The 20,897-nt window shown below is 40.7% G+C and overlaps 1 protein-coding gene across 9 annotated transcripts in view; it reads left to right on the top strand.

Annotated features, from left to right (window-relative positions):
- Nucleotides 1–20,897, top strand: part of myo5aa (myosin VAa) — a 42,114-nt gene that overhangs the window by 15,107 nt on the left and 6,110 nt on the right. The window contains exons 6-35 of one of the 9 annotated variants that reach the window (XM_026378205.1): nt 233–376; nt 1,549–1,630; nt 3,076–3,183; nt 3,382–3,488; nt 4,191–4,456; nt 4,621–4,702; nt 4,814–4,954; nt 5,624–5,749; nt 6,294–6,377; nt 8,284–8,286; nt 9,306–9,461; nt 9,751–9,848; nt 10,083–10,169; nt 10,377–10,485; nt 10,601–10,812; nt 10,931–11,087; nt 11,193–11,432; nt 11,621–11,869; nt 12,733–12,826; nt 12,923–13,071; nt 13,288–13,401; nt 13,648–13,782; nt 14,134–14,190; nt 14,368–14,595; nt 15,518–15,526; nt 16,622–16,722; nt 16,921–16,977; nt 18,329–18,409; nt 19,419–19,617; nt 20,323–20,388. In XM_026378205.1, coding sequence (XP_026233990.1) covers nt 233–376; nt 1,549–1,630; nt 3,076–3,183; nt 3,382–3,488; nt 4,191–4,456; nt 4,621–4,702; nt 4,814–4,954; nt 5,624–5,749; nt 6,294–6,377; nt 8,284–8,286; nt 9,306–9,461; nt 9,751–9,848; nt 10,083–10,169; nt 10,377–10,485; nt 10,601–10,812; nt 10,931–11,087; nt 11,193–11,432; nt 11,621–11,869; nt 12,733–12,826; nt 12,923–13,071; nt 13,288–13,401; nt 13,648–13,782; nt 14,134–14,190; nt 14,368–14,595; nt 15,518–15,526; nt 16,622–16,722; nt 16,921–16,977; nt 18,329–18,409; nt 19,419–19,617; nt 20,323–20,388 — 3,741 coding nt within the window. The remainder of the gene's footprint in view (nt 1–232; nt 377–1,548; nt 1,631–3,075; nt 3,184–3,381; nt 3,489–4,190; nt 4,457–4,620; nt 4,703–4,813; nt 4,955–5,623; nt 5,750–6,293; nt 6,378–8,283; nt 8,287–9,305; nt 9,462–9,750; nt 9,849–10,082; nt 10,170–10,376; nt 10,486–10,600; nt 10,813–10,930; nt 11,088–11,192; nt 11,433–11,620; nt 11,870–12,732; nt 12,827–12,922; nt 13,072–13,287; nt 13,402–13,647; nt 13,783–14,133; nt 14,191–14,367; nt 14,596–15,517; nt 15,527–16,621; nt 16,723–16,920; nt 16,978–18,328; nt 18,410–19,418; nt 19,618–20,322; nt 20,389–20,897) is intronic. The other 8 variants (XM_026378206.1, XM_026378207.1, XM_026378208.1 and 5 more) reach the window with 8 other exon arrangements.

Genomic DNA, 20,897 nt, shown 5'->3' with positions numbered 1-20,897 from the left:
TTATCTAATTAAAAAAACAAAGAAAGAAACATTTTCCAAAATGCTAAACTGTTAAAGTGAAAACTATATTAACCATATTAACTAAAAATTATTTCACTGTAATTTTGAAAGTACTTAGTTGCCTCCTTCTCTCTCAGTCTTTGTTCATATCATATTTTAAGCCTTGTTGCTTCTAAATAAATTCAGAATGTAAAGTGTGTTTTAGCATTTGTTTTTTACTCCTGTCACTCAGGCCATTGGAAATGCAAAGACCACTCGAAATGACAACAGCAGTCGTTTTGGTAAATACATCGAGATTGGCTTTGACAGCCGCTACCGCATCATCGGTGCCAACATGAGGACGTATCTGCTGGAGAAATCACGAGTGGTGTTTCAGGTGAGAGCAAAAATGCACATTCATGTTTCCATTACACACATAGAGATACTTATTAGGATTTTTCATTGACTTACATTCAGTCCCTCACTTATCAAATTTTTTACACCTCCTACAGACATAACTGATAAATAAAAAGTTCAAAAGTTTATAAAAATCATCACACAACAAAGGTTTTAATGACCCTGTGTCCTTTAGCCATGTTACCTCAGTTCCACCTGAAGTTGTCTGAATGGTCTGTTGAGTAGTATCTTTATGTCGTCATCACATTTGTCACATCCACTCTTTCTTTCCTTTGAACTCTGATTAGTTTTAGGCTGTCAGTAGTGATGTATTTACAAGATGATCCATAAGTAATACATTAAGGTCTATGATAGGCCAGATAGTGTTCTTACATATCTGTGACTCCTGCTGTCTTTTAAATTTTAAACGAAATCGCCCTTTCACTGTGATTACACAGCATAATACCTCATAGGCTTTGTTACTGATCCCACATATTAGAAGTGTTTCAGTGATTCAGTACATAATAAGAAGAATTCATAACAAGAGAATTTCACAAATCTCTTCACTGGGGAAAACTTATAATGCTCTTTGTTAACTTCACATCCCTAAAAATATCAGGATCAGAGAAACCAAATCAATGTTTCGAATGTTTAAGCACACCATCATTGTGCATCACTCCTGTTATCTTTCTTATCTTTGCACTGTAAAGCTCTTTATGAGCCTGGAAGCTTTACTTTTTCTCTTTTTTGTAGGGTGTGTTTGCTCACCAGTGGAGCCAGTAGGGCAGTGTCTAGATAAAGAGGATATTTCATTTCTTCGCACATGCACAAACACACTCAGACACTCTGCTCTCATAAACAATAACGTTGGGGAATGAGGAAGCTGGTAGAAAAATGTAATCACATTTTTCACATGCTTGACTGCTGTAACACCCATTTATACAGTAGGTGTGTGTTTGCATTCTGTATTTGGGTGTAGTAACACCAATGCGGGTCACAGGTAATAGACTTTAGAGTTTTAGGCCTTCATATTTCCTTTCATATGAAGGCCTTTCATATTTCACCAGCACACAGGTGATATCCTTTAAACAGGTTTTCATTGTCACTGAAAATGAATCTGTGGATATCATGTATACATATAGCATTTATCTAATGTCTTCATATTTCTTCCAGGCGGATGAAGAGAGGAATTATCACATCTTCTATCAGCTCTGTGCATCATCCCATCTGCCAGAGTTCAAGGCTCTGAGGCTGAGTAAGTCTCCTGCACATATTTGCACACACATAAACACTATACATGCACAGATCTGCACAACTGAGCATTCGTTTTAAGTGCTTTCACACTACACATAAATAACATAAACAGTAGCTGAAAATCGGTTCACTTTCTTGCAGCAGAGGGAAACGCTCATCATTATCATGACAGACAGAAGTGATAAATTACACTGCAGCACAGAGACAATTAAATATTGTTTCATCTTAAGTACTATTTATTTAACTTATTTATTTATTAGTTTATTAATATTTTGGTTAACTTACAAATAAATAATAGCCATAAGTTCCAGCCAGTCTGTTGTTGGTACATGAGAGCCACTGGGCTTTCCCTCTGCATTAGCCACTGCAGCTCCAGCAAAGCAGGAAACCTGCCAGATCACCGAAATACATCAACTCAGTGACTCATTGGCTCAGTCAGGCAAAAAACATTTAAAGTTTAATTGCTATTGTCTTTTGCTTTATACATCCCAGTATTACCATATTTAAACACTAACGGCAACAGCAAATGATCCTGCTGTGGGCCCAAGATAGAAGCAGGATATAAAGAGTGCCTCCTCCACATTTCAATAAGCACTAACAGTAACTGCCACGCATCAGATTTTATATCAGTATAGACGTATTAAACTCATCGACTGTGTGGTTGAACAGGCTCCCATACAGAGCGCTCCCACTGTGGACCTGCACCTGCTCGTCCTAGTCATGTGACACACACACACACATATACACACACATATACTCACACTGCTGGCACTGTCACATAAGAGCCACTCAGTTGGCTCTTTCTCACTGTGTGTGTCTTATTCTGTCACACACACACACACACACACACACACAGCTGCTGTCTTTTCCTCTCTTGCTGACTTCCTGGCTCACTAAATAGAGAGGGCATGTCAATGCCTCTTATTGCCAGGCAACACGCCCTGTCTTAATTCAGTGTGAAGCGTGCAGTTGAGCTAATGTCATTCTTACACAGTCGTGTCCTGGAGTTGAGTTTTGTCTTAGGACTGTGAACCTGCACGATCCTGTATGATGTGTCTCAGAGTGAAAGAGGACTGCTTTCAGAAATCACATCACTTTGATGGAGTCTGGGTTTGAGAGTTTGATTTATGAATAAAGAAGAAAATGTCCTTCTGTGTTTTATTATCTCTGTTTTATGTCCACTTAAAAAACCCTCTGGCGTCTGACATTGAACATCTGCTGGCCACTATGGTTTATGTCCTTGTTTTACTTGACAGCGAGGCGACAAATCAGGATGGTTGTTATGGTTACTTGTAAGGCTGTCCTGAGCCCTGGCTGAGGATGACCATATATTTCTTGCTTAGACATTTCCTACAGTAAATTTAACATTTACTCTTCCTTTGATCTGGTATATGTTAGTTTCTGATGCATTTCTGCTTGAGAATTTATTTACTTTTTTTTTACCAGGCAGTGCAAATGACTTCCTGTACACCAGGCAAGGCCGCAGCCCCGTTATTGACGGTGTGGACGACACCAAGGAGCTTTGCACCACTCGCAATGCCTTCACATTGCTCGGTAATACACACATATAAACATGTAAAAATATTCACACTGTGTCTGTGGAAGCTGTGGGAACTCTAATACAGAAGTCAGATGCTTAATAGAAAAGTATAAAATAAAAAGACGCAGTTAAGATTAGCGTTACCACAGTTATTGAAACTCTGGTAGTGTTACTAAATTAAGTGTCCTGTATGTGTGTGTGTTACTCTGCAGGTATTAATGAGTCCTATCAGATGGGGTTGTTCCAGGTTTTGGCTGCTATTCTTCATCTGGGAAATGTGGAGATAAAGGACAAAGATTCAGACAGCAGCCTCATTCCTGTAAGGACACTTTATAAGTTCAGGACAGAACTGCAGTGCTGTTACATGACAGTGTGTTGAAACATGAGCTGACCTCCTAAAACTCATTTGATCCTAGTGAGGAATGATGGCCATACAGTTTTTCAGGTTCCTAAATTTTCAGTACAGTAATTTCTGTCTCCATCACACCACGTGACAACTTTGAAATTTGTTTGAAAGATGGCAGGCATATTTCGGTTTCACTCCTCTGTCATACATTCAAATTGAGACTCATTTCACCAGCAGTTTAAAGTGTTTTAATGGTCAAATGTCCTCTAGCGTTTTTCTGGCAGCAAAAAGACATAATATTAAGTTCTGTGTGGTTTAAAGGCTTAGATTACCAGTAACATTAACATGATGGCCTTTAATATGTTAGACTATGCCTATAATTAATTCTGAACGCATTATTTGATCTATAAAAGGACAAAGTGACATTATGCACTCATTTAGATCGACCACACTACTAGAGTGAACAGTGTTAGTCTGTAATAGAGATAAATAAAACTGAGATATAAAAGAGAAATTTCCAGTGAAGAATTAAGAGTTTATATATGAACATGTGCATCTCTTAAATAATAATTGATATTTTGGGAATGTGTCCAATTGAGGAAATCTTCATTTTCCTAGCTGACATCATGCTTGGCCTCTACTGTTAATGACTGAAATCTGTTCTTGTTTCTGTAGCCCAACAATCGTCACCTTACGGCGTTCTGTGAGCTGGTGGGCGTGACCTATCAGGACATGGCCCAGTGGCTGTGCCATAGAAAGCTGAAGACAGCCACAGAGACATATATCAAACCCCTCCCTCGTCTGCAGGCTACTAACGCCCGTGATGCACTGTCCAAACATATCTATGCCAAACTCTTTAACTGGATCGTAGAGCACGTCAACAAAGCTCTGATCACCAATGTTAAACAGCACTCCTTCATCGGGGTTCTCGATATCTACGGGTATGTCTGCACATTTGTCTGTCTTTGTGTGTGTGGGATTAAAACAAAGGAAAACTGTGTTTATTTCTTTAACTTTACCTTTATGAACTTGATCATTTAAAGCAGCAGTTTCATTTTTCAAAGCAGGTTATTCATCCAGGTAACATGTTTGTCTTTTCCTAAAGGTTTGAAACATTTGAAATCAACAGCTTTGAGCAGTTCTGCATTAATTACGCAAATGAGAAACTCCAGCAACAATTCAACATGGTGAGCAGCATGTGTCATAGTCAAGAATATAATCATTATCATTAGTAGAATTGTTCTTTTATTGGTATAGCTGCACAGTGTGAAACTAAATCCCTAACTGTGTGTGCACAGCATGTGTTCAAACTGGAGCAGGAGGAGTACATGAAGGAGCAGATCCCCTGGACTCTGATTGACTTCTATGACAATCAGCCCTGCATCAACCTCATTGAGGCCAAGATGGGAATCTTGGATCTGTTGGACGAAGAGTGCAAGGTACTTTTTTTGACAGTCGACCTGTGAGAGCCTCCCACCACACACTAGACCCAAGTCTCACACCACCTGCACATACATTTCCTGTCACAGTTCACATGCAGGAAGAAAACCCAGAGTGAAACAGTGACCACAGTTTGAGCAAAAGTTTCTCTTCTTCTTTCCAGTTTATACAGTGAAATCTATTTATTGTCACTGTTTTTTAACTTTTCAGACTATTTTCCTTCTTTCTAATAATAATATATAGTATATTTTTTTATTATTTATTTGTAAAAGTGTCACTTCAGAGTTAATGTTGTGGTTACAGTCATATAGAACACCAGCTTTCAGTGTCAGGTTCAGTATGCTTGTATCTATACATCTGTCTCCCTGTGGCTCTTAACCTGTAGTCATTTAACAAGCTGTTTACTTTTGAGGTGGGCCACATGTTCCTAACAATTTTGCAAGGTTGGCAAAGCAAAAGAAGAAAACTGGACACACTGAGTAACAAGAACAAATAGAAACATAGTCTAATGCAATGCAGTCTATTAACTCCTCAATAAATATAGTGGGATATAAAACGTTTGTTGTACATGTTTCTGTTTTACTGGTCACAGTGTATTAATGAGCACCCTGATATGTCTGTATGTTTCCTTAATTGTTGCCAATGTGTCTCCCCCCTGTGTAAACCAGATGCCTAAAGGTTCAGATGATTCTTGGGCTCAAAAATTGTACAACACTCATTTAAAGACCTGCTCCCTTTTTGAGAAGCCACGTATGTCCAACCGCGCCTTCATCATCCAACATTTTGCTGACAAGGTGGGTCTGACTGACATTATTGTGCTGCATATGTGCTTTAATTGAGAGTCATTCCATTTATTAGTTTGGTATTTTCAAAATTATTGGTCTTTACTTGGCTTTAAAATAAATGAGCGAACAAGTGTTGGTGTGGCAGATTAGCGTTTTGTGTTGTCTTTTTAGCTTCAAAAAGGACCAGTGTAGGCTTTCTATTGATGTGCCCTGATATTAAAATGGTCTCTTTTGGAGAGATATCTAATCAAATATTAGAAATAATAGATCTGACCTCGATTTGACTTGACCAATTTTGACCAAGCTATGAAAACATATCTAAACAAATGGCAGATATACTTAAAAGACGTTTCAGTCTGCTGAATACAGACTTTTCATGCCCTCATGAACTGATAATCTAAAAAATCCCAGCATCCTGCCATCCATGTTGAAATTATTAAATAGAAGGAAGAACAGGTAAACTGTAATTTATTAGACATTAATGACCTAAAGAAATCCCAGCATAATGTCTTGCCAGGTGTAACACAAGCTGTGCTGTTGTGTTTTTGCACAGGTCGAGTACCAGTGTGAAGGTTTTCTGGAGAAGAACAAAGACACAGTGAATGAAGAACAGATCAATGTGCTGAAGGCGAGCAAGGTGAGGTTCACTGATGGTCTGCAGAGCAAGTCAGAAGCAGATCATACTGAGGCAGTATAGATACAAGTATATTAAATCATCCACTGTCTTAGTTCCATCCAAAGAACATGGAAGCTGCGGCACCTGGTCCCAGTGGAAAAATAGGCAATTGTTTACAGACAACCAGTGAGCTCAGGGAAGCAGCGCCCCCCTCTGGTGATATGAAGACAATGTTGAGTTTTGTCGTCACTGTTCAGGTTTTGTTTCCAGATAATAGACATAGTTAAGCACATGTATACACTGTAAGCCCGGGTCACTGGCTAAACATGACCCACGAAGGAAAGGGGTTTCTTAACAGCAGCTTTTACTATAAGTTTCACATCTAAGTTTTGAGAATACCACATAAACAACTTCTACAGTTTGATGATAATTTTATAACACACAATGTCACAAATTTTTTAAACAATCTTTGCTTAATATGGGAAGTGAAGGATACTGAACTGGAAATCTTTATATGACAGTGGCATCTGATCTCTACACACTGTTGCACACATATAACCACACGTGCTGTTAAGTCCCAGTGAACTTCACGTGTGTGTGTGTGTGTGTGTGTGTGTGTGTGTGTGTGTGTGTGTGAGTGTGTGTCCTGGTTCAGGATCAGAGTGTAAAACCTGGCTGGGTCAAAAGGGATATAAGTGTCTAAATCCTCGCCTTCACAAAACCACATGCACACATGTAAATTCAAGACTATGATGAAGACTGTGTTCGTCTAAAATGCTCACAGTAGCCTTCGACTGTTCTCTTATAGATTTCAACGAGAGCAGAGCTGGGTAAGGGTTAAAATACTGTCTGCTCTAACCTCTAACACAACCACTTAACACACAGACACACTGAAATACACAGTGTGGTTGCGGCCGTGGAAATCTGTACCACAGTTGAGATTAACTGGTAACGACAACTTAATGAGATTTAGTCTAATTACGTTTCTTTTTAGTTCTGTGCCAAGTTTATCCCATCGTTATTTGTGTGTGTGTGTGTGTGTGTGTGTACATTTAAAGTTTAAATGTGGTACTTGTCGTAGCCAGTTGTGTTTTGTGCTGAGAATATTTTAGAACGAAAGAAGTCCTGAAAACACAAACCAGCAGCTCACCAGGATGCACCACTGGTGTTTCTTTCCCAGCGTTGGCATGTATCCCTTCTGCAGAACTCCAGCTGTTGTTGTACAGAACCTCCTGCCTTAGCACATCTCATCAACTGTACCCTGACTGCTTTTTTCCTCTATGTACGATGCATCCAGGATAAAGAGGATGTGTTTATCAAAGTCACACTCTCTATTCTTTATATCCGACTCATGTCTATCTCAAAAGTTAACAGTTAAATCCTCCAGTGTCTAATGGCTGTGTATGCCAGCAGTACCCACACTGTTCAGAACTGCATCAGCACCCCCGACACACATCTGAATCTTACATTAATCTGCCGGCTGCTAAGTCTGATCCATGTGGTGTGTTAAACAGATGACTGATGTAGTCATTTCTCACTGTGGAGAAACATGATCAACGTTACTGCAGAGCAAACGCGAGCCTTATTTGTTTGGCTGTCTTTCAACCAGAGACATTGTGTTCTAAATCTTATTGTAGGTGTGATGCATCATAAATGCATCACAAAGGTTTTTTATTTTGAATCTGATCAAAAATCATCATCTCATGCTCGTCCCATGTTCATCTTCATCTACAGTCTGCCTGGTTTTCTTTCCTCTTTGGTTTGAATTGTAGATGTGTATTCTGTTTTTGATGGGATTGATAATGATTTTGGTTTCTGTAAACTCTTATTTTAATGTCATTGTGTTTCTGTTGTCACTGTGTCTCCATCTTGTTGTCCATGTATGTTTGGTGTTGTCCTCATCATGACAACCCTTCCCTGCCAGCAGAAGGTAAACAGAAGCGTTCTTACAACGCTGGACCGCCTGTAGCTCTTCCTTTATCTCTTATTTTTTTTCTCTTCTCTCTCTCTGGCACTGATATTATTATCACTCTAACTGCACCAAGGAGACTGAAGTTGTGCTTGTGTGTGTATGCATCTTTGTTTGCTGCATGGAGAGCACTAAGGGCACTCTGGGAGGAGAAAAGGGGGATCGGATATAAAACAAGGGACAAAGGAAGGAGGGTATTTTTGTGTTTTCAGAATGATGCTGAGAGCGAGCAGCATGTAAGGCCTTTGTGGCTGTAGCTGTCCTGCTTAATGACGCTGGCAAGAGAAGCAGCATGGCAACGCTCTGAGCACAGCAGGAGGACCCACACACATAACACAGCATCCTCCTCATATAACCTCTGTGTTATATGGAACATAATGGCAAACTTCATGGCAGAACAAGGCCATGCAGTCATATATGGTAACAGCATACTGCCATATCTGACTAAATGTAACCTTCATTATTTTTATCATCGCTTTTTAGATTATTTCAACAACTCTGACAGTGAATAGGTTTAACAAACGCTAATCACCATGACCTCTACTCACTCGTCTACTTTAAATGTCAGACCGCTTCTCTGCTGTTTCTGTGTTACTTATCTCTCACATCAGAAGTCTATTCACTTGATCATTAGATTTTTAGGTCATATGTTTTATAATTTAGAGAAGTAAATCATCCATGTTATGGTTTTCAACTCTCTGCAAAAATGATTGAGGCTTGTGGCGAACGCTCAGAACATAATGGTCATCCTGTTTTGTAATTTAATATGCCCTACGCAGTAAGTATGAATAATTCAGATGCATGGCTATAAGAAGAGACCATTAGAAAGTACTTACATGAGATCTACGGTTACCGCACTAAAGTTTAATTTAACAGTTTATTCACAGTACAGTGCTGTGTCATCAACCTATAAATCAATGTTGCTTAAAGCTATCGCCTTCAAATGTGATGTTTCTCACTGTATTTGGTGCCTTTCACAGTTTGACCTGCTGGTGGAGCTGTTCCAGGATGAGTTGAAAGCTACCAGCCCCACCGGTCAGGTCCCTGGGACCGGAGGCCGGACCCGTCTCAGCATCAAACCTGGCAAGAGCCGGGAAACAAGCAGCAAAGAACACAAGAAGACAGTCGGCTGCCAGGTTAGTGTCTCTCTCCTGTGTCAGTAAGGATTGATATTCATAGACTGATGTTTTCTCAAATCCCATTCATCTTTGTAAATTATCACACCGTGAGGAAAATCTATTGAATTATTCCTTAAACACTTTAATTATTAGCCTCTCTGCTAAATTGTTACAATATTGAACAACATTTGAAACAATAATTGAAATCCAATGATTTTAAATCATGCATTAGTTTTAAAAGTACAAAGGCTATGATGCCGATGCTGCTGTTGTTGTTGTTGATGATCCTGATAATCCTCTCTTGTAGTTCCGTAACTCTCTGCAAATGTTGATGGAAACTTTAAATGCAACCACTCCACATTACGTCCGCTGCATCAAACCCAATGACTTCAAGCTGGCCTTCTCGTGAGTGTCCTATTCGTGTTTTTTGGGTCACCCTCTTTTTTTTATATACAAAATTGAAGATGTGGTCTCAAGTTATTTTTGCCACCAGTAACACATTCCTGATTAATTATTAATTAAATTGATATTAGGTTATTTCCATTATTGAATCATGTACTGTGATCAAGTTTAGTCGCAGTATTAGCTCAGGTGTAAATCACAGTGGCCATATTGCTTGAGATCATTTGTTGTTGGCAGGTTTGATCCCAAACGTGCAGTTCAGCAACTCAGAGCCTGTGGTGTCCTGGAAACCATCCGCATCTCTGCTGCAGGTTTCCCGTCGAGGTACTGACTCTCAGATTCACATGAGTTTCATATGTAATGTTAAAATTAATTCATTCGTTGCACAGGTAGTTCTTTATCCAGTCTCCAGAGTGAAACAAGCTGTTATAGACTTATACTTAAACTGTAATATACAGTTTTACTTCAACAAACAGTAAGCAGTAAAATGCTCTGGTTATGGTCTTCTGACTGTATGTGTGTGTTTCTCAGATGGACGTACCAGGAGTTCTTCAGTCGTTACAGAGTGCTGATGAAGCAGAAGGACGTGCTCCCAGATAAGAAGTTGACTTGTAGAAATGTTCTTGAGAAACTAGTGCAGGTCAGACTGTCTAAGTTTTTTATTTTTCGTCTTAAAAATACAAAAAATATATATTTTATATATATGATAAATAGCCTCTGTCTCACCTGTGAATTCTGCTCCTATCATCCCACAGGACAAGGACAAATACCAGTTTGGTAAGACCAAGATCTTCTTCAGAGCAGGCCAGGTTGCCTATCTGGAGAAGTTGAGGGCAGATAAGTTGCGTGTTGCCTGCATCCGCATCCAGAAAACCATCCGCTGCTGGCTCGCACGCAAGAAGTATCTGCGCATGCGCAGCGCAGCCATCACCATCCAGAGGTTCACCAGAGGATACCAGGCTCGCTGGTGAGTCAGTTAAAGAGCCTTTAGGGCTGTAATAGTAGAACTGTAATGTTGTAAGTATAGTTTCATGTTGAGAGTGGAGTTTTGTCATTACTTTAACCCTCTCTTTGAATCCTCTCAGCCTTGCCAAATTCTTGCGGCGCACTCAGGCCGCCACCATCATCCAGAAGTACCAGAGAATGGTTGTGGAGAGGAAGCGCTACAGGCAGAAGCAGGCTGCTGCTCTGGCCATGCAGACAATCCTCAGAGCTTACCTTGCCCGGCAGAAGTACAAGGCGGTAAGACACAGAGCATGGAGCACTACAGATATTACGTGGTCATCTTCTGCTCGTCATATTGTAAAATATCTAATCTAATCCCTCCATGTCTGTGTCTCTCTGTAGCTACTGCGGGAGCACAAGGCAGTGATCATTCAGAAGCGTATTCGGGGGTGGTTGGCTCGGTGCTGGTACAAGCGCTGCCTTCACTCCATCGTCTACCTGCAGTGCTGCATCCGCAGGATGAAGGCCAGGCGCGAGCTGAAGAAGCTAAAGATCGAAGCTCGCTCAGTGGAGCACTTCAAGAAGCTCAACAAAGGCATGGAGAACAAGATCATGCAGCTGCAGAGGAAGGTCGACGACCAGGTGAGATGTTGACCTCCTTTCTTTAATTGTTGTTTTTCTGTATACAGTAGGGGTGTGTGTGTGTGTGTGTGTGTGTGTGGGTGTGTGTGTGTGTGTGTGTGTGTACGTGTATAGTTTGGAGTAGCATTTATTCATTGACTACTTCAGAGTATTTCAATTTCCTGTCACCATCTATCCCATACCTTCAGCACAAGGAAAACCGTGTGATCAGCGAGAAGCTTATTGGTCTGGAGACTTCCTACGGAGCAGAGAGCGAGCGGCTGCGCGGCGAGCTGAACCGGCTGCGCGGGGTGGAGGAGGACGCCAAGAACAAAGCCAACCAGGTGACATCACTGCTGGAGGAACTGGAGAGGCTGAAGAGGGAACTGACTGTCACTCAGCAGGAGAAGAAAACAATCGAGGACTGGGCACAGACCTACAGAGACGAGATGGAGAAAGTAAGTAACCGTAACCCTCCACAAACACATCTGCCCTTTTACCTGTTGTTGTGCTGCTCCACCATTTCTGTGGGCACAGTGTATATGTAGTGTTTTATGTTCCTCCATCCGTCTCCACTATTATGTATTTTTACCTCTCTTACCTGTATCCTATCCCAGCTTGAAATGCAGTCCGAAGTTATATATTTTACTTGTGTAGCTGTTTCCTGAAAATTCCCTTTTTGATGCAGAATTCAAAATTTAAATCAAGTGGCTTCTTTCCTCAAAAATCCTGCCCTCTCTCCTCCACTTAGCTTTCCAACTTTAGTGAGACTGTAATTTTCAAAAGTTAGTTTAAACTAAAGACAGTAGAACTGGCTCCTAATAATTAGAGTGTCCCGTAGTTCCCTGGAAATATTCAGCATATCACCAAACGCTGTATTTATATAAATATGCATATTGGCATCAGAGGAAAACAGTTTTTCCCCAATTTAGGAGCCAGAGCGAACCAGGGACAAAAGGGCACGTGGTGAGCTCAGAGGGCAGAGTTGCCCGAGGGAAGGTGAGCGCAGCAGATAGAGTCGTGTGTGGTAGTGAGGTAGCCACTTAACTGTGTTTGTGCTTCTTGTCTGAACAATTAAACTGACTGGCAAACCCACTACACTTTCTTTTACTTATAATCACTTCTCTTTTTTGCCCCTTAATATGAAGGACAGTGTTTGGAATTAGCAAGAACTTTTCGCTTTTTAAAGAGTTACTATAATGTGTGACATGTCACGCTTTTCTTTGGTGTGAATTTAACAAAGCATTTCACACTTGTTGACAGTCACCGGCTTTACACAACATGTGTTTTAATTATGTGTGTGTGTGTGTGTGTGTGTCAGATGGTCTCCGAGCTGAAGGATCAGAATGGTTTGCTGAAGAAGGACAAAGACGACTTGAACAGGTTGATTCAGGAACAGAGTCAGCAGATGACAGGTACATAAACATCACCACATAAATCATTCTGACAGAACACATGCATCTAGCCATGTTTGTGTCTCTTATTACTTCTTTTATGGTTTGTTACCTCAGAGAAAATGGCCCGTGCAATAACACAGGAGACTCAGCAACTGGTGACGGATCTGAACGAGGAACGATCTCGCTACCAGAATCTCCTGACAGAACACCTTCGCCTGGAGGAGAAATACGACGACCTGAAAGAGGAGATTGCTCTTTCTTCGGTGAATAGCACACGCACTCATTCATTTGTTACTTATGAGAGGATTAACTTACTTATTAAAAACACCAGGACAACACGTTTGTTCATATTTCTAAACACTAAGTATGTTTTACCACTCCGGAAAAACAAGTGGTAACATTCAGCTTTTGGTTCATGTACAGTAGCAGCGCATGTTTTCTGGTGTTAATCTCAGATTTTCCTTCTCTCTAATGTGCAGAACGTCTCCAAGCCTGGCCACAGGAGAACAGATTCCACCCACAGCAGCAACGAATCAGAGTACACCTACAACTCAGAGTACACCGAATTGGAAGAAGGTTCCCGTGCCAGCGAAGTAAGCAAGTTGTCGTTAAACATGCAGTACTCAATAAATAAGAGGCCTCTCGCACTGTTTCCACTGTTACAAAATGACCTCTGACAGATAAATGAAGCACATTGTTGGCTGATGTGATAGAAGTAATATGAAATATTTTTGAAAATATGATGATATTTGATTTATTTCCACCTTTCTTTTAATGTTGACATTTTTAAAAAGCTATTCAATGGATAAGTTCTCTCCTAACATTTCCATGTCATGCAGGATGTGACGCGAGGAATAGACACCTCACTCACCCTCAAGCTGCAGAAACGTCTCACAGAGCTGGAACAAGAAAAGCAGTCACTGCGCGACGAGCTGGAAAACAAAGAGGAGCAATTTCAGCGGGCTAGAGCCAGGGTATGGACAGACCGCCAAACTGAGTTCAGAATCCTGCAACATTATTGACGATTACATATTATGTAGTATTATAGGCACCACTCTAGTGTGTTTATCCACAGTAAAAAAAATCCATGATTCCAGAAAATGATTGTATGGTATGATAAATTCACCGATAAGCATGTAGCAACCCAGTCCAAGTACAAATAAAGACATATTTTACAGTTCTCATTTCTGTTTTAATAAAAGTGAAGATGTTTTATCATTATAGTAAATGGTTTATTAGTTAATACTCCAAGTATGTTATTGCTTATGGTAGGTTATACACTATGTATTACAGGTTTAATGACCATGTTTTGTGATTTTTTTCAGGATGATGCCGAGTTTAAAAAGGCTCGCGGGGCAGAGCTGGAGTACGAGTCCCTCAAGGTAAGCTGTCAGAGAGTAAATTAGAAATGTAGGTATGTGTTTCTTCCACTGACTCCAGACAATGACTTGATTCTAGGCTAAACAAAACACCGCATTACAGTTTTTTTATGCTGTATCTTCAGTAACACAGTTGACTCTTGTTATTTTGACCTGACTCTGAACACTTTCGATTCTCAGCGTCAAGAACTGGAGTCAGAGAACAAGAAGCTGAAACATGACCTGGCAGAGATGAGACGAAGCCTTCTGGGTGATGCAGCTACAGCCGCAGGGGCCCCAGGCTCTCCAGCTTACAATGTGCTTTTGGACCAGCTCAATGCGTCCTGCGAGGAGCTGGAAGTCCGCAAGGAGGAGGTGCTAATCCTGCGCTCCCAGCTGGTCAGCCAGAAGGAAGCCATGCACCACAAGGTAGAGACAGCATTCATTATCCTATCAGCATCCAAACAGGAAATGTCAGAAAGCAACCTAAGGCCTAATCATCCAGTGAGGCTGTGTCGTGTGTCAGGGTTCAAAATATAAACCTCAGCCCAGAATAGTACCCTGCTTGATTTTCATCGTCCTTACATTTGTGTGTTTTCATCAGTCTGCTTTTCTGTTTTTGTTAGTATCATACCCTCAAAATAAACATATGGATCAGGCTGAAATTCCTCTTGACCTAAAGAGATTTCACTAATTGTGCGGTGTTTTTACCCTGCGACAGGGTATGAGTGACACTGGTGCACATTCCAACAAGCAAGAGTTAATTTATTTAGGTCCAAAGTTTGAGCCAAAGATGTTCAGTTTAAATAGTAGAAATAAATACAGTTTATTTTAGCAGAAGGAGACTTACACTGATAGTGTGGTATATGATTGAATTTACACATTATCAGGCTACTGACTTTAGCTCAGCTGTATATCCTAAAGTCTGAAACTCTAGATTCTTAACTAAAAGTTGGTCTCGATTTATTGACATATGAACATCTGAAACTGTTGCGAGGTCAGCTGATTATTTTATTAAAGAAGACATCTGAGCTCGTTTTAAGAGTTTTTGGATCTAGAGAGAGGCCCAGTCTTCTCTGGTTGTTCAGAGGTGTTACAGAGTGATACCTCTTGCCCCATATAGACAGTTTAAGCAGCAAACAAGTAACATAGAGGTGCAGTAGAGTTCAGGAGGACAAAAGTCCTCCAGGTAATGGATCACCGATGGCATCAAAAAACAAAATGTTTTGATGAACATTTGTTGTGTTAGTTTCAGATTCTGGGGGAAAGAATGTGAAATGTTTTCACTGTACCTCATTTTGTCTAACTCTCATGTCTCCACCTTCTCTCCTACATTCATGCTTTCCCACAGGATGAGAAGGTACAGTTGGAAAGTTGAATCATGCATGACTCTTTTTCTGTCCTCTGTATCAAACCAAACTCAAATATCTGATCCAGCCTGATCAGTTTGGTATGTAGCCTTACAGAGATGAACCCTTAACCAGCACTTCTCAGATTATACTCAAAGTAATAGACACAATCCTTTAACAGTTACTACAACAACTATGGAGGGACAGTATCTTGTTTTTGTGGTTGTTTAGTAGTGGAAATTTAGTTTAGTAGAAGATGTTTTCACAAAAGCAACACATCAAAATTTAAGACCGTAAGACTCTTTACACACAAGCTCTGTCCTCTTCAGGCTTTTGTCCTTAGCTGGTCCCATGTGTCTTGTCATTTTTGGCTGTATGCATTTATGGACCGTTTGTTGCACTAAATGTCATGGAGATTTTTGCTCAGTGGCAATTTTACAGAAACCATTCTGCATCCTTGTAAACACTGCAGATAATGCATTCAGTGTGGTGGGTGTATGTGGCCACAAAATGAAAGGTCTTTGCTAGTTGAATTTGAAATTGCAGCCTTCTAGATAATATGAATTTCTATTAGCAGATAAAGTTAATTCTAAACCTGCATATCACTATACATAGAAGATGATTCTTCTGTTCATATTAAAGAGTCATATTTACTAAACAATATAAAAAACTATCTAGATTTTGGTCAAAAGTGATCAACCCATGTTACCCTCAAGCCCAGTTTACTTATCAGCTGATCAGTACTCAGTTCTCAGCCCCGTCGAGCTCATACAAGCACCTCTTCTCTCTTGAAACCCAGATAAAGAGGCCCCTGCTCTGAGGTCTTGTTCCCGGTGGATAAACAGTTATCACTGAAGTGTTATTTGATAGCTTGTCATTGTTTCACTGACTGGCTGATGATTGTCAGAATAAAAGGACAGTTGTAGCCAGCAGCTACGGTCAGGGAGTCATCAACAACACTCATGCTGACGGCTCACAACAGTGGAACCATTGACTCACTTGTCTTCATTCATAAACTAACCAATGTGGCGTATGAGACAGTTGTGACAGCTCTGTAAATGTGGTGTTCTTCTTCTCATGTATCCTTCTTTTCACCTTTTTTCTAGGAGACCATGACTGAACCGTCTATCTTTGTTGAGGATGTGTCCAAACTAAAGGACGCTGATGAGCTCAAGCAAGCTTACATAGGCCTCAAAGACACCAACAGGTATTTTGTTACAGCCAGTTGTCCTCCCCGTGTTCATGTCTTTACTTCCATCAGTGTTCATACTCTTCTGTGCCCTGACTCGTTACCTAAGTATTAGTTGCTAAGCGCCGTGTCCATTGTAAATACGATGATCAGTGTGTGCATGTACATGCATGTGTGTGTATGGGATGTTTGTGAACACTTCTTTGTCCCGTGCAGATCTCCCAGGTTCATGCGTCAGCCACTGGAAGTCAGTGATCTCCTGAGTAGGCTGAGGTAACAGTTGAGACGTGGCCTATGCATCATGGAACAGAGCATGCATGGCCACACCGTCACTGAACAGGGTTGAAAAAGTCACAAGTGACTCGTATTATTGAAGCTGAAAGAGCTGACGCCACGTTGCACTGCTGGTGAAAGCTTGAGGAGCTTTGCGAGACATTTTCTGCCATAACAGCATGAGGAATAATACGATAGGTCTGGCTACAGTTTAGGTCTAACGGAAGTAGGAGCAGTGTCACTAATTTCACTAAAGGCAGGTCAGGTAGGTCTGCATGGGTTTTAATAGTTCAGCATGAGTTCAGCAAGTGTCTCGTAAACTGATATCAGCTCTAAATAGTTTCAATAAAGACGCAGGATGTTTCCAGTTGCTTCAACTGCTGTGGTTTTTCTTTCGAGATGCTGATTATCTTCACATTTACAGTGCAGACGCTGAAGCAGCTGATGTCTGGCATGAAAGCATGAAAATGTCAGAGCTAACAGTTAACAGGGATACAACCTTTTGTTCTAGTTTAACTTTTATTAACACACATACAGCAGTGATGCTGCAGGGTTGTTGTACGAGGCCTCCTGCTCAGCTTTATGGAATGAGTTTGGCATGAATACTGCATAAAGTCACCCTGTTACTGTACGTTTTTGATTATGTTTTCATGTTTGTTAAAGCAGAGATGTGCAGCACACTTAAAATAAACACACTAAAAAGATTTGTTAGTGCCAACCAGTTTATTTAATTCACTTTCCTCTGTACTCATTAGTGCTCCTCTTACTCACTTAGAAATACTGCACACAGACATTAAGACGGCTGTTACGCTTGATGGTGGTGTAACCTAACAACAAACTCCAAACTTTTTAATAATGACTAGAGCTTCTCAAAAAGTCGTGCTGTGCATCACTGCATTCATCCCTCTGTTTTCTCCCATGATGCTCCTCACTGACATTAGAGTTCATCTGATAGATTTAATTAAAAACAGGAGGAAGCTCCCTCACTCAGTAGTATAAGAATAGAGTAAAAATATACAGTAGATATGAGAGGACTCACTACCAGCTTGATTAAATAAAGGAATTCATACATTGAGAATATAAATAAAGTGGCACCAACACATAAAGGGAAGCTTTTGTTCCACAATCACATTTATCTCAGATGTAAGATATGCTGTCGCTCTAAATTTACCACGATAATGTTCATGAGGTCAGTCTTTCTTACATTCACATCAACATCCAGACTCCTCAGATTAAAGTAGGCATCTTATCATTTACATCATCATGCAGACACCTCCCCTCCCACCCAACCATCCCACATTTTCTTTTCTTCTTGTGTTGTTCACGTCCCTCTGTGTTGTGTTTCGGTCAGATCTGCCGCTCCAGACTTCCATAAGCTGAATGAGGACGGAGAGCTGTGGCTGGTTAATCAGGGCTTAAAGGAGACTATCAGGTGTTACCGTGTTTCAGACACAAGTGTGCATTTGAGCATGATGTGTTCGCCTGTTCACAGTAAAGGATGTGTACTGCTATTTCTCTTCTCACTTGGACAGTGTTGGAAATTAGGCCTACTTGTGATTTGGAAGACTTTAATTTTCTGATCAGAGCTGTATACAGATTATATTATATATATAAATGTATATATTATATACAGATTTAGAAAATGGTTTTACTCCCAAATGGAAATGGAATGGAAAACACTGATATTTTCAACTTGGACTGACACTTTATTTTGTTACTAACCTAGTTTTAGTCACTTATACGGATGGCATCCTAACTGTTCCTGCAACATGTAACTTAATATTCTCTGCGGGCGTACCGTCAAATGATGTAAATTCTTTCATGCTTACATACTCGTAGTTAAAAGAATTGTTCACAGTCTTATATCTGATGACAGAAGACTTTAAAAACTTCACCTTAAGTTACAACTGTGTACACATGAAGGAAATGACCTTGACTTTTCTTCAGAAAACGTTTGTGCTGCTTTAGTATGTTTTACGTGGACATCAAAGACATCCAGGAACAGTTTGAGAAGCTGATAGACACTGTGAGTCTGTCGACTCTATCTGCTCCACTGCTGAGGCTGATCTCTAACCAAAGTGTTGGCTTAGTTCAGGATTTCAAAATGAAGTAGAGTAAAACATGTGTTGAGAGAGGCTGAGCTCTGGGCTGCTGATTGATGATGAGTGTCTGCACAGCATGCTGCTGTCCTGTGTCACCACACTGTCATGAAAACCTCAACTTTTGTCTTTTTCTCTCTCGCTGTCCTTTCTTCTCCTCGCTGTGCTGACTCCTTTCTAACTTTTCCTCCTCCTCCACTTCATCTACCTCTCCACATTTTTCATGTCTTCCCTCACATCCTTTCTCCCGCCGTGTTCCTTGTTTCATTTGTTCCACACGGTTCTCCCTGGTCCTTTTGCCTTCTTCCCCATCTGGTCTCATCTCCCTCCCCACACCCCCAGGTTACTGGAACACCAACTGCAGACTCAGCGGAGAGGTTACGATAATGAGGTGGAGGCGTTACGCGGAGAACTGCAGAATGTCAAGGAGGAGAACAACCGTCAGCAGCAGCTTTTGGCTCAAAACCTCCAGCTGCCTCCAGAGGCCCGAATCGAAGCCAGTCTGCAACACGAGATCACCCGGCTCACCAACGAGAACCTGGTACGCTGCAGCACATGCACACAGATACATTCAGTTTGTTTTAAGTGCACATTGCAAAGAGTTTTACGTACCGGTTAAAATATAAACATCAGCCACATCTGCTTCAACACCAGCTGCTGTCATCATAGTAGAAATCAGTTGAATGTTTACCCAGTTAGCAAAACCTAGAGCGACCATATCAAAGATGAAATATTGGTTTTAAACTTAAATAAACTAAGATTTGTGTTTCTTGCAAACGGCCACAGCGTTTACTCTTAAACAACAGAATTGTTGTATTGATCTGCTCTGCATCAGAAACACAAAGCTCAATCTGACGTTCTTTGTAAGTGATAAACAACTATAACGATTTTTAGCTTATCCACTCTTTCAGTCATGCAGTTGTATTGTGTTGAAAATGAGAATGGAAAAATTAAACCATCAGAGGAATCCGATCTACAGATTTCTCCATATACAAGGTTCAAGCTTCTTTATTTTCATTTCAATGCTATAATGTCGTAAAGAGGGAACCCAGGACAACAGACGACACATTTCAAGGAAAGAAAAAGTAGAAGAAACATAACTATATAAGTATCAGATAAACAGAAGAGCCCTGACAACATAAAGTGGTGTTGGTTGGTGTCAGTCCCTCGTACACAACAGAGTGCATGTGTTAAAACACCCAATCACGTGCACACACTCATTTGTGTGGATGGTTTCACCTGACAGGAACTCATGGCTGAAGACCCCACAGCATCTCGAGAGGCTCGAGTCATCATTTTACGACGGATGGTTGTATGTAGAGACAGCGTGTGTTTTCCTGCATGCGCGCGTGCACGTGTGTGTGTTTTCATGTGAATTTGAACTAACTGCGGTTGTGTGTTCTGATTGACACAGCGCTGAGTGCTGCTCTAACTCCTCTACAGCAGTGTGTCCTAACTCACAGCGGAGCAGCTCTGCACCTTTTCTTCTTTCCTAACAGCCGGCGAGTCCTGCAGCTTCTCTCCTCTGAAAAAACAATCTGCACACTAGTTTTCATATTGATTGAAAATTCCCTCTTCTGTCTTTGTTTTCTCACAAGACGCTGAATTTCTTATTTATGGAGTCTCATTAGATTTTTTTTAAAAATACAAATATACATAATCAGCAGAGTTTTAATAATTAATATGCGCCTTTTGTTGCATTAGCCCTCCATTTGAAATCAAATAATATTGAATTAGATCTGTACCGTCGGAAACGTGATGGAGTTCTTCTTTTAACCACTGGAGGGCAGCAGTGTGACGGTCTTTTGATTAAGATGAGAC

Source organism: Anabas testudineus, chromosome 3 (assembly GCF_900324465.2).
Source record: "Anabas testudineus chromosome 3, fAnaTes1.2, whole genome shotgun sequence".
NCBI lineage: Eukaryota > Metazoa > Chordata > Actinopteri > Anabantiformes > Anabantidae > Anabas > Anabas testudineus.
The sequence above is the reverse complement of the archived record's forward strand: the minus strand, read 5'-3'. Positions and strand labels throughout refer to the sequence as shown.